At 41.7% G+C, this 13051-nt stretch overlaps 1 protein-coding gene across 1 annotated transcript in view; it reads left to right on the top strand.

Moving 5' to 3' along the window:
- Positions 1–12752, top strand: part of Rcor1 (REST corepressor 1) — a 90537-nt gene extending 77785 nt beyond the window's left edge. The window contains exons 9-12 of the mRNA XM_085697965.2: positions 4676–4753; positions 4940–4997; positions 7068–7297; positions 8746–12752. Coding sequence (XP_085554091.1) covers positions 4676–4753; positions 4940–4997; positions 7068–7297; positions 8746–8787 — 408 coding nt within the window. The 3' untranslated portion in view covers positions 8788–12752. The remainder of the gene's footprint in view (positions 1–4675; positions 4754–4939; positions 4998–7067; positions 7298–8745) is intronic.
- Positions 12753–13051: the final 299 nt, after the last annotated feature.

The raw sequence follows: 13051 nt of genomic DNA, 5'->3' as shown, positions 1-13051 counted from the left end.
TTTTATTGTTTTTTTATGGTTATTTGTGCCTGCTATGTAGAAAGGGCTCTTTACTTTAATCTGTTTGCATAGTGGCATTTAAGTGGAAAAGTCAGCCTCACAATCTAGAATGGACCTTCCCTCAGGGTTTCTTTCTTCTTCTTCCCTTCTCCTCCTCTTCTCCTTTCCTTCTCTTCTCTTTCTCTTTCTCCTTCCACCTCTTGCTTAGTTAAGACTGAGTAATTGGAAACCAGCAGTCAAAGTCGTCAGACCTTGCTGGTGGTCTCCAGAAGGGTGGAATTGATAACTGTGTTTTTTCTTTGATTCCAGCAGCACAGACCAGGAAGCCAATCATCATTCCAGAGTTAGGAAGTTACAGCTCTGTAGCCTGCTACCAGCACAGCCATGCTCAGATCCTAGGAGAATCCCTTAATCTTCCTAGACACCTCTTTTCAAATGAGGAGATTAATCTTTGAGGGCTGATCCTTGCAGATCTTCCAGGTTGCTGTGCGGGGCATTGTCAGTGTTGCTTGTAGTGGGAAAGCTCTACTGAATGCCGATCTAGTGGTGAGGGAAGAAGAGGCTCTCCTCTGTTACTAGTTGTGCACGGTCAAGGACAAGAGTGTTTTTAATTTGAACTAATTACTCAGGTTGGCACTGTGTAGAGGGAGGACTTGAACCTATCATGGTAGTGAGGAGGCAGGTGCTTAGTAGCAATTCTAGAGTTAACATGACAGTTGACAATCAGTCATAGGGGTGGTTACTTTGGGAACCCTAAGTTGGTTGGTATATCAAGGAAACACCTCAGAGAGAAAGAAAACCTGATTAGCATCAGTTCAAGGAGTCCCACTGTCAGGTTGTCATAGTTGCTATTGTAAGTTCTTCTATCCAGGGACACTTAGAGCTCCAGGGTTTTGTTTTGTTTTTTGTTTTTTTTTAAGTTTGTCTCCTGAGAGTCTCAGCTTTTTTTGCTGTTGTCTTCTATGAAAGCTGCAGAAGCCATTTTGTAATGCTTGAATCTATATTCAGGGCAGTAAGAAAAGGAGATGGAGGCAGGGGAAACAAAGATCTTCTACCAGAAGCCCAGATGGCTGCTTGCCAGCATTCACGCTCTTCTCCTGGTGTGCAGGAAAAGGGCACCTTTGAAGACAGTGAGAATTGGATGCAAAATGTCAATTTTCTCATTGGCTAAGCTTGTGGCAGGAGATCTTCTCTGAATGGAGAATGAATGATCTCACAGGAAAGAAAGGTTCCTGTGAATGGGATAAAGTTGAAACAAATAGTACATTCACCTGGGAGGTCCAAGTAGGGCACTAGGCCAGCCACATGGTTACTTTGCTTGTTTTCTCTTTAAATGCTACATACAGCCATATTCTGATTCTTTTTTTTTCATTTTCTCATTTTTTAAATTGGTATTTATTGAGCTCTATATTTTTCTCTGTTCCCCTCCTTGCTTTTCCCCTCCCCTCTTCAGTCCTCCCCCAAGGTCCCCGTGCTCCCAATTTACTCAGGAGATCTTGTCTTTTTATACTTTCTACTTCCCATGTAGATTAGATCTATGTAAGTCTCAGTGTCCTCATTGTTGTCTAAGTTCTCTGGTAGTGTGGTTTGTAGGCTGGTTTTCTTTGATTTATGTTTAAAACCACCTATGGGTAAGTACATGTGATAATTGTCTTTCTGGATCTGGGTTACCTCACTCAAAATCATGTTTTCTAGCTCCATCATTTTCCTGCAAAATTCAAGATGTCGTTATTTTTTTTTTCTGCTGTGTAGTACTCCATTGTGCAAATGTACCATATTTTCCTTATCCATTCTTCGGTCGAGGGGCATTTAGGTTGTTTCCAGGTTCTGGCTATGACAAATAATGCTATGAACATAGCTGAGCACATGTCCTTGTGGCATGATTGAGCATACTTTGGATATATATATACCCAAAAGTGGTCTTGCTGGGTCTTGAGGAAGGTTGTTTCCTAATTTTCTGAGAAATCACCACACCGATATCCAAAGGGATTGTACCAGCTTACATTCCCACCAGTAATGCAGAAGTGTTCCCTTTTCCCCACAACCTCTCCAACATAAGTTGTCATCGTGTTTTTGATTTTGGTCATGTTTTCAGGTGTAAGATAGAATCTCAGAGTTGTTTTGATTTGCATTTCTCTGATGACTAAGAATGTTGAACATTTCTTTAAGTGTCTTTCAGCCATTTTAGATTCCTCTGTTGAGAGTTCTCTGTTTAGGTCTTTACCCCATTTCTTTTTTTATTGGATTATGTGTTCTTTTGGTGTCCAATTTTTTGAGTTCTTTGTATATTTTAGAGATCAGACCTCTGTCTGATGTAGGGTTAGTGAAGATCTTTTCTCAGTCCGTAGGCTGTTGTTTTGTTTTATTGACCGTGTCCTTTGCTTTACAGAAGCTTTTCAGTTTCAGGAGGTCCCATTTATTAATTGTTTCAGTGTCTGTGCTGCTGGGGTTATATATAGGAAGTGGTTTCCTGTGCCAATGCATTTAAATGTACTTCCCACTTTCTCTTCTGTAAGGTTCAGTGTGGCTGGCTTTATGTTGAGGTCTTTGATCCATTTGGACTTGAGTTTTGTGTATGGTGATAGATATGGGTCTGTTTTCATTCTTCTACATGTTGATATCCAGTTATGCCAGCACCACTTGTTAAATATGCTTTCTTTTTTCCATTTGATATTTTTGCTTCCTTGTCAAAGATCAGGTGTTTGAAGATGTGTGTATTGATATCTAGGTCTTCTATTCAGTTCCATTGATTCTCCTTTCTTTTCTAATTCTAATTCTAATTCTAGAGTTTGAATTCAGGTATTGTGATGCCTCCCAGAATTTCTTTTATTATACAGAATTGTTCGGGCTATCCTGGGTTTTCATATGAAGTTGAGTATCGTTCTTTTTTTTTTAAATAATTATTTATTTGTTATACAATATTCTATCTGTGTGTATGCCTGCAGGCCAGAAGAGGGCACCAGACCCCATTACAGATGGTTGTGAGCCACCATGTGGTTGCTGGGAATTGAACTCAGGACCTTTCGGAAGAGCAGGCAATGCTCTTAACCACTGAGCCATCTCTCCAGCCCCTTGAGTACCGTTCTTTTGAGGTCTTTGAAGATTTTGATGGGCACTGCGTTGAACATATTCTGAATCTTAACCTTGTTTCCTTTCCAGGTGACAAAATGTTGACAACTAACCTGTTTTATTCTGACTCTAAAATAGCAGATTCCATCTCTCCACCCTTCTCTGCTGATTTTTCTAAAGACAAGGTTTACTCTCTATCTCAGGCTGGCTTCCAACTCTTACTCCTAGTCATAAACTTATGAGTCTAAGACATGATTGCCACAAGTGTGGGACCAGCCTGGGCTACAGAGTAAGACCCTGTCTCAAAAAACAATCTACCCCATAAGCAACTGACAGAAATTAAATTTTAAAAGATTATGTGGGAACCAGATGTCATACACACCTTCGTTTCTTAGCACTCAGGAAGCAGAGGTAGGAGGATCTCTTGAGTTTGAGCCAGCCTTATCTACAGGACGGGTTCCAGACTTGCCAAGGCTACATAGCAAGACTCTGTCTTGAGAAAATAGGACAAATATACCCAAAAAACCAACAAGGTAGGTGTGTGTGTGTGTGTGTGTGTGTGTGTGTGTGTGTGTGTGTGTAAAAGGCTGTTTGGCCTGGGTAACTGAGTTCCCCACAGCCTACATGACAGGAGAGAACCAGCTGCACAGAGTTGTCTCCTGACCTCCACATGTAAGCATGCTCACACACACGTGATACTCACATACCTTAGTATTTTTGGTTTTGTTTTTTCAAGACAGGGTTTCTCTGTAGCTTTGGCACCTGTCCTGGAACTCACTCTCTAGACCAGGCTGGCCTCAAACTCACAGAGATCCACCTGTCTCTGCCTCCCAAGTGCTAGGATTAAAGGTGTGTGCCACCACTGCCCCACCTCGTTATTTTTGAAAGAGAGAATAAAATAGACAGGACAGGAAGCAGAGCCTGAGGACACACACAGGCTGTAATCCCCACTGTTAAGGAGGCTGAGACATGTTCAAGGCTAGTCTAGAGTGCTCTGTTCCAAGTTAGTCTATGAAATTCAGCAAGAGTCTTGTCTTAAAAGTAAAAAAGGGCTGCATGCACAGGTGTGTTGCTATGTATTAGTGGTAGAGTAAGGTCTTGGGAAGGTCCCCAGGGAGAGGGTGTGCCTTGCCTTTCCTACTCTAAAATCTCTCTTTGAGTTTGAATGCTCCTTTGCTGGTAAGATTTCTCTTTTTAATGAAAAAAAAAAGTATCTGCTGCTACTGAGTATCTTTGATGTTTTATTTATCAAAATCATGTTCTTTCCTTGGCTTTCTTACTGCTTCTATAGTTTTTTTAAAAACAAAAGCTGTTAAAAGTCAGAGTTCCATTCCATCCCACAATGTGGAAATGCCCCACCCTTTGAAGCTGCAGAGCAAGGGCATGCCCCGTGTCTGTCCTACTCTGCTGTCTGCAGGAGGCTCGCTCCTGTCCTTGTCTTCTCTCAAAAACTAGGTATGCTGAGTAAGCAAAAATATAGGAAAAAAGATAATTTGTGAGAAGATAAAGATGGTACACTTAGTCAGTTAGGTACCCATCAGAGATGTCTTTTCTAGTATTTTTTTCTTTTTTTTTATTTTTAAAATGAAACTCTTTTCTCTCTTAGATTCAGAACATTAAACAGACGAACAGTGCTCTTAAAGAAAAACTTGATGGTGGGATAGAGCCGTACCGACTTCCAGAGGTAGGGTTGTTTATCTCAGAGTCAGGGCTGAGTTGTGCTTGAAATTCTGAGTTTACATGTCTGTTTTGGAAAGATAGAGACAATTTTAGGAACCTAGTTTATATCAAAATTCAGGCACAAAAAAAATGTTCATTAAGCTGCCATGAAGATGCATGTAATAAGTTGACAATCCGTTTGGCTGTCTAGGTCATTCAGAAATGCAACGCGCGATGGACTACAGAAGAGCAGCTTCTCGCCGTTCAAGGTAGGAGGGAGCTCCGCTACGCACATGGGAACTGTGGTCACTGTAAGGGGAATAATACGTTCTGTTCTGCTCTCCCTTCGTTCATGTGGAAGGTTACAGTATCATAGCCATATCTCTCTCCTAGATGTGTGATTTGCATGCATATGTGTTGTTACTGAGGATTGAGCCTAAGACTATGCTAGGCAGATGCTGTACCACTGTGAAACATCCTCAGCCCGTGTTTTTAATTTTTGAGACAAAGTCTCACCTTTTGCTCAGGCTGGCCTTGAACTCTAAATCCTCCAGCCTCAAACCCCAAAGTGTCAGGCCTGTATAACCCTTCCCATTTTTAAAAATTAACCTGAAAGCCATAGTTGTCTAGGAGTGTGAGTGTATTATATTTTAGAATTGCTTATTGCAGTCTGAGTGGGTGAGTATACATCTCAAATGACAATGAGTATTCGCTTTCTTCATTCATTCTTTTGTTTATTTATTTTTGATTTTTCAAGGTAGGGTTTCCCTACATAGCCTTAATTGTCCTGGAACTTGTAGACTAGGGTGTCCTCCCACTCACAGAGATCTGTCTGCTTCTGCCTCCTAAATTCTGTGATTAAAGGTGTATGTGCCACTACCACTGAGTATTAGCATTTTTTTTTAATTTTTTTATTATTTATTTATTTATTTGGCTTTTCGGGACAGAATTTCTCTGTAGCTTTAGAGTCTGTCCTGGAACTAGTTCTTGTAGACCAGGCTGGCCTCGAACTCACAGAGATCTGCCTGCCTCTGCCTCCCGAGTGCTGGGATTAAAGGCATGCACCACTACCGCCCTCCGGAGTATTAGCATTTTAAGACAGGAAATGTTGCTTAAAAAGGATTCTGAAAAGGCAAAACAGAATGTCCACAGCCATGAGGCACTTGACTGGAACCTCAGGAATTTGTATGATAATAACATGCTTTAAGAAAGGTTTCTAGGTGTTTAAGAGCACTGGCTGTTCTTCCAGAGGTCCTGAGTTCAATTCCCAGCAACCTCATGGTAGCTCACAACCATCTGTAATGAGATCTGATGCCCTCTTCTGGCCTGCAGGCATACATGCAAGCAAAACACTGTATACTTAATAACAAATAAATAAATCTTTTTTTAAAAAGGTTTCTTTTTTTAACATTTATTTTTTTATTATGTATGCAATATTCTGTCTGTGTGTATGCCTGCAGGCCAGAAGAGGGCACCAGACCCCATTACAGGTGGTTGTGAGTCACCATGTGGTTGCTGGGAATTGAACTCAGGATCTTTGGAAGAGCAGGCAATGCTCTTAACCTCTGAGCCATCTCTCCAGCCCCCTAAAAAAGGTTTCTAATGGACAGGATTTTTACTAAACTTCTATGCTGTCTTCTTAAAGTTATTATTAAAGGTGATTGCCGTGCTTTTTATGCTGCTGTAGCGTGTTAAGATAGTGTCTGTGGTTAAAAGCCTCTATGGTATGTTACTAGGATAAAGAGGTAAGCGGCAGTTGGTTTTTTTGTTTTGTTTTGCTTTGGGGGATTTTGGGGTTTTTTTGGTGGGTTTTAAGTAGCGAACACAGGTCATCAGCAAGTGCTTTACACATTCAGCCGTCTCACCAACCTGAGTTGTGGTCTTTAAAATGGCTAAGAGCACTACTGCTCTTCAGAGGACTAAGGTTCAATTCCCAGGACCCACATGGCAGCTTATAACCATTTGTGACTCTAGTTCCAGAAGATCTGAAAACTCCTGGCCTCTGCAAACACAAGGGGCATATGTGGTACACAGATATACATGTGGGAAAAAAACTCTCATATATATATATAAACAAATTTAAAGATGGTTTTTCTCTTACACTTAAAATTATTTTTAAAAAATATTCTCTTGGGGCTGGAGAGATGGCTCAGAGGTTAAGAGCACTGGCTGCTCTTCCAGAGGTCCTGAGTTCAATTCCCAGCAACCACATGGTGGCTCACAGCCATCTATAATGAGATCTGGTGTCCTCTTCTGGCATACAAGCATATATGGAAGCAATGTTGTAAATATAATAAATAAATAAATCTTTTTAAAAAAATATTCTCTTCTGTCCTTAGCCATTAGGAAATATGGGCGAGATTTTCAGGCAATCTCAGATGTGATTGGGAACAAGTCAGTCGTTCAGGTGAAAAACTTTTTTGTAAATTATCGGCGCCGCTTCAACATAGATGAAGTTTTACAAGAATGGGAAGCAGAACATGGTAAAGACGAGACCAATGGACCCAGTAACCAGAAACCTGTCAAGTCCCCTGATAGCTCCGTGAAGATCCCCGAGGAAGAAGATGAGGTAAGTCTGAAAGGGGTGGTCTCCCTGCAGACTGTGCTCAGGGCTGCTGAAATATCTTATATCACTCAGCAACTTTTAGCTATGAATACAGTACTTTGCGTCCCAACTCAGGTAGCTCATTACTGTGGCCTGCAGATACCATAACTCCATTCTGGCTTCCTTCCACACTTATAGTAAAATTTAAAACCCTCAGGAAGTACTGAGTAGTGTCCTACAACTTAGGCAGGTCTTAAGTGTTAGGCCATTGTTAAGGACTGCTGACCTTCTGGGTGAGTCTGCATGCCTTTAGGAGCTCTTGAGTATGTCCAGCAGCTACCTTCCAGCTTTGATGCTGTCCAGGGTGGATAGCTTAAGCTGGTGAAGACACTTTTAGGTCCTGTGGCTTCTGGGACTTCTGTGACAACTGGCATTTTGGAGATACTTGTAATTTTGGAGATGTTGACCCTGATTTCGTCAGAACTGTCAGGAAGGAAGATGGCTCAGCCTGCAGACATCTGTCCACTTCCACTTCCTGTGTTAGGATTGCTTACCTGCTGCCTCTACCCACCCCAGGAGTGGGGCATTACCCCTGTACATTTCTGCCTTCTCTCCTACAGAAGATGTACATCAGGCCGAGGCTAGACAGTCATTATAAACCTGGATTTGTTCACTAGTCCAATAACTTAAGTATTGATTTACCTTTCTGGGGAAATTTACTTTCTCTGTCTTCCTTAAACCACTCAGGGGTGATTTGGAGTTGATTGGCTTATAGTGTTTGTTTGCTCTGACCTGGAGAGCACACTAACGAATACGTTAAAGGAAAGTGAGGTCACTTTCATGCAGGGCCTCAAGATGCTTCCCTCTGTAAGGAAAGCATTGCAACATGGCAACTTTGAGAACTAGATTCTTAAGTACTTTCTGCAATTAAGTCTGTATAATGTGTGTACAGAATCTGCACATTTCCAATATGAGCAGCACTCACTCTCCAGTTGTCCTGGTGTAGGGCCAGTCTGAGACCCAGGAACATAGACCACCTACGCAAAGTGAGGTGTTCTCACCTTTAGCAGTAAGTTTTGCCTAAGTATTAACTGTTGCTTTAGAAACACATTATCTTCTCTAAATACCCTGGGCTCTTTCTTGTAGGAAACATTGAAAAATTAGGGGCAAGAAGGGCATATAATTATTGCTGGAAATACCTGAGCTGCCATGTTTTCCAGGTACTGTGTTGACATGCCTCTTAGCTATTTTATCTAACCTTGTGAAGAGCATCATTATTGTACAGCCTCTGCAGATAGGGAAGCTCAGAAAGAGAGAAACTGGTCGAAGGTGGGCTAGCACTCCCCGCCCTGGGAGCGTGAGTGCTTGCAGTGCAGGTTTGCTGAATGCAGGCTGCTCTTGTTGGAGCACACTCGAGCTAGTGTGTGCTGATTGCTGTTCTCACTCCTTTGTTTCTTTTTCTCCTCTTTCAGGCTGCTTCTGTCCTTGACGTAAGATATGCATCTGCCTCATGAAAACTGCTGGTAGCTTTGAACACTTGGTATGGACGACATGTTATCCAGATATCAGGTATTACAAGACATCACCTAGCCATCTGCATCACATCTCTGTGGACAAGCAGCTATTACCAAAAAAGGCATACACTTCCAGTCCTGTGCTACATCTGCCTTAATTCTTTGCTCGTTCCTCCATGTTGGCACGACTTCCCAGAGAGCTCCGTTGCATCTCATTCTGCCTAAGGGCTGGGGGACCCACGGCCTGCACACCTCCCACAAGTCTGGGACCTACCCTCCAGTTGGCTCCCCTGAGCCCCATCAGTGGCAGCTCTCCCAGTCAACAGCTTCAGAACAGGTAGTCTTGAAAGGCCCAGCTGTGTTCCTGCATGGCCTGCAGTTTCTACTTTGTGCATAGTGTAATTCTCAGAAGGCCCTGTAGGCCTTCTAGAAAATTTCTCCCCGCCTTTTGTGGGGCAGCCACCTAAGTAACATCATGCTTCTTTGGAAATCACAATCCATCGGCAGACCACATCTTAACCTTTATCATACTAAACTTCCTGATACAACTCCTGTTTTCCCTAAACAGAGGCAGAATTATGGTTTATAAATCAGGTGGCTCCTCCTCCTCTTTCTCTCCTCCTTAACTCTTTCCCTTTTCTCCCTTTCCAAGAGATAAAAGCTCATTTGCAGCAACTGTCCTTGGACATTGTAGCTTAATGGGAACGTGGACCTCAATGCTTTCTGCCTCCAACCTCCAGCATTGGAATCCCAGGATGTGGGTGCACCCCATCTCTTGATTCCCCAGCTACCACTATCGTCACCCAACTCGGAGAGATTTGGTTCATATCACTGTACCTGGTGCTTGTACATTTGGAATTGGTGCCTTCTCCTTCTGGCAACCATGTTATCAATCGCTTTTCTGTTCAAGTGTCTTATTTAAAGTTTATTGCTTGCCAAAGATGACATCATTGAGGTGTAGCAGATGGGGAGAGCTTCTGCAGATTTGACTCAAAATGTCAGGTCAGCTCAGTAGAGGACATGAGGGGAGCTGGGATTGTTTTCTAGATGCTACACACCATTAGCTCTCATTTTCTTGGTGTGCCTGGCCATTGTATGTCACTCCATGTGTCCTTTTGTGTCATTTGTGTACTAGTGTGATCACACACACACCGTCCCCTCTCTTTTAGCAGCAGATAGGACAGAAAAGTGATGGATGTGTTGCTTAGTGAGACCAAGATGAGAAGAAATAATCTACAGAATGGTATGTGATGCCATCTGTTTAGACTGGGAACAAGCAAAGATTTCTGATAAATGTTCTGAGATTTCCAGAATCACTTTTGCTCTCTTACCAGACTGTGGGCCTGCAGGGGGTTGAGGAGCAGCCGGTCAGACGGCATCCATGGCCAGTTGAGACTGCACTAACCATGTGGAAATATCTTTCGTTGTTGTTTGCAGTGTTTGAATATTTTTTTTTCTGCTTTCAATACCAAAAAGAGAAAAAAAAGTAGATGCTTTAAGGTATGAACGGAATCCTTAAGAGTTTAAAATATGCAATTAAAATTCGATGTTTTTACTCCTAAGCACCTTCCTTTTTTTTTTTTTTAAGTTAGCTGATTTTCTCTTCAGAAAGAGGTTCAGCTGTAGAAATCTAGATTGGGGGTGGGTTGTACATTCTTTCTGAAAAGTCTGGAGAAAGGTCATTCCAAAGGAGAGTACAGAAGGACTTTCTTCATCCTGTCCCACACCAGGTGCCCGTTGGTCAAGAGCCTGTCGAGCAGTGCCAAGACACAGCCACTGTCCTTGTAGGGACAGGTAACAGAGTAACACTAGTAACAAGTCAGCTTTTCTTTGTGTTTTTATCATAAACCTGCTGTGTAACAGAAAGGGGAGGGAAAGCATGATGGGGTCAGACATCAGCCTACACTTTGCATATCACTCACAGGGACACTAAGGCACCTGATAAAGCCCTGCTCACCTAGCTTTTTGCATGTCCTATCTCCAGTGAGCAGAAGCAGTGTGGGTGGTTGCTACAATGGCTTTCTCGTTCTGCCAGTGGCTCTATGTCTGTCTTTGTGCCCGGGCTACTTTCCTTAAGATTTGCTCTCAGCAGTGCTTAGACTTGATGATCCCTGGACAGTGTGGTAACCAGAGCAGCTGAGCCAGGCACCAGGCACGTTCTGTACTGTCTCCTAGTTCCAAGCACTGATGGCCTCCAGCCGTGAAGTCAGGCATCAGAATGATTCTGGTCAGAGGAGCTGGTTTTGGCTTTCTCTCCAAGGGAAAGAGGCATACCATTTTCATTTGACAAAGGGGGAAGTGGTCTTTGCCTGGCTGCTGTTGGAATGATCTTCATGTTTTAAACGTTTCATGACACAGTCTGCAGTGATATAAATCCAAGAAATCACTTAGCTTTCAAAGCTGAGGGCTCTGGTCTTGAACTGTGACTGTTCAACATGTCAAAAATTAGGTGCACCAGCAGGTTAGGTTGGACATGATGCCTACTTCTGATGGAATGTCACTTGAGCTTTGTGTTCTTAAAAATTATCAATGTGAATGTCATAATTATATATTTTTGTGGGAAAATCTTCTAAATATAAGTTATTGTGCAAAATATAGTATCATGGACACAAATAATAGTCTAACTTTTAGTTTAGAGATCCCTAAAGATATAAACTGTATTGCATATGCATTAAAAGTTTGTTTTATTTAATTTTATGTAGACATGTAAAGTGTTTAGGTAATTCTTTTTGCTTATCCACTTTTTAAACACCCTGTTACTTGAATATTGTGTTGACTGGTCAGCAGCAGTGATCACTTCTGTAACATAGCTCTTTAGCTGGGTTCCCAATGCCTCGGTTGCGCTGCTCAGTGCCGTGGTGTCACAGTTAGGTGCTGTGTCAGCAGGAGCAGAGGTTCGTGTAGCGCTCCCACTGCCTCTTTGTTTGTCAGGACAGCTCCCTAAAGACGACTTTTGACAGTTTATAAGACCCACCCAGTGATGGTCACAAACCTTAATCAACAAACAAAAGACAAAAAGCTTAGTGTGGTGGACTAATTAAGCAGTTATTTTCTGTTTATATACAGTGTCCGCAGTACTACACACCACTCTGAGTGAGCTCATTGTCACTTTAAAATTGCAACTATACCCTGCTTTTATCTTTCTGAATATCAGATGTACTATTGGTATAATTGCACACCAAAAATAAGCCCAACAGTGCATTACACTAACTGGATCCCTGCTTCCATGTAAGCAAAGGAAAGACAGAGCAGAGCCTGTCTTCCTCTCGTGTCTATCCTGTTTGTACACCTAGTGACCCAGGATTCAAGTTTTTAGCATCAAGTCAGCTTTGCCTCAGATTGACTAAAGGCAGTTAGATCGTCCGAGCCTAATGACCGTGTGCAATGCTCCTCCCGCCACTCCCTGGGTCTTTGCAGCTTCTCCTCACTGTAGTAAAGCACAATTGCAGGAACGTTACAATTCAGAAGGAAGGTCAGTAGAGTCTATGCATGTTGTAAAATAATGAGTGTTTACAGTCACCTTCTCTAAAATGAAAATTTATACTGGAGTGGATAGCATTCCATTATGTAGACTTAAAACTTTGCTAAGTGCTTTTTAGATTGCTTAAAAGTTTTTCAAGATTTTAAAAGATGTATAAGGTTAAGTTTGCAAATATAACGGAAATGCTGTATATCTTTTGGAGTGATAAAAATCCATGTTAAAATTTTAAAGAAAATATGTTGTAATAATGCTGTTGTAAGTAATATTTCCATGTCTCTTTGCTTGTTTTCTAGTTCAGCACAGTCATTGTGGTGAATGTCCATAGCATTATAACTGCTTAGCCATTGGATTATAACATTTGTTAGTGGAGATTGGGAAATTTATTTGTGAAATTCTGCAGAATTCATTTTTCTATTTCCAATATTTGCTGAAGTTAAATAAAAATTTTCAAGCCATTGATGTAATAAAATATGAAACAAAACAATTTTCTGCATCCCCATGTTTACCTTAGTACAAGGTGGAGTGTCTTCCTCACTTTCCAAGCAGGCTTTGTTTCTGATTGTATTATTGCCCCAGTGCCAGACCCTGTGAGATAGACAGCTTGGGAGGGTGCCGGTGACTATTGCTCTTAGCTTTTAGATATATCAGAATGTTTTGATAATCATTTTGTATGTGACTAGCTGATAGCTGGCATCAAATTGCAGTGTATATTTTATGAAGTTTTTAGTGTTATGGTCTTAAGAATAGAGATTGGGTAAGAGGAGGTTTTCCTCATTAACAGTT

This window comes from Myodes glareolus, chromosome 11 (assembly GCF_982192425.1).
Source record: "Myodes glareolus chromosome 11, mMyoGla1.1, whole genome shotgun sequence".
In the NCBI taxonomy this organism is placed as follows: domain Eukaryota; kingdom Metazoa; phylum Chordata; class Mammalia; order Rodentia; family Cricetidae; genus Myodes; species Myodes glareolus.
The sequence above is the reverse complement of the archived record's forward strand: the minus strand, read 5'-3'. Positions and strand labels throughout refer to the sequence as shown.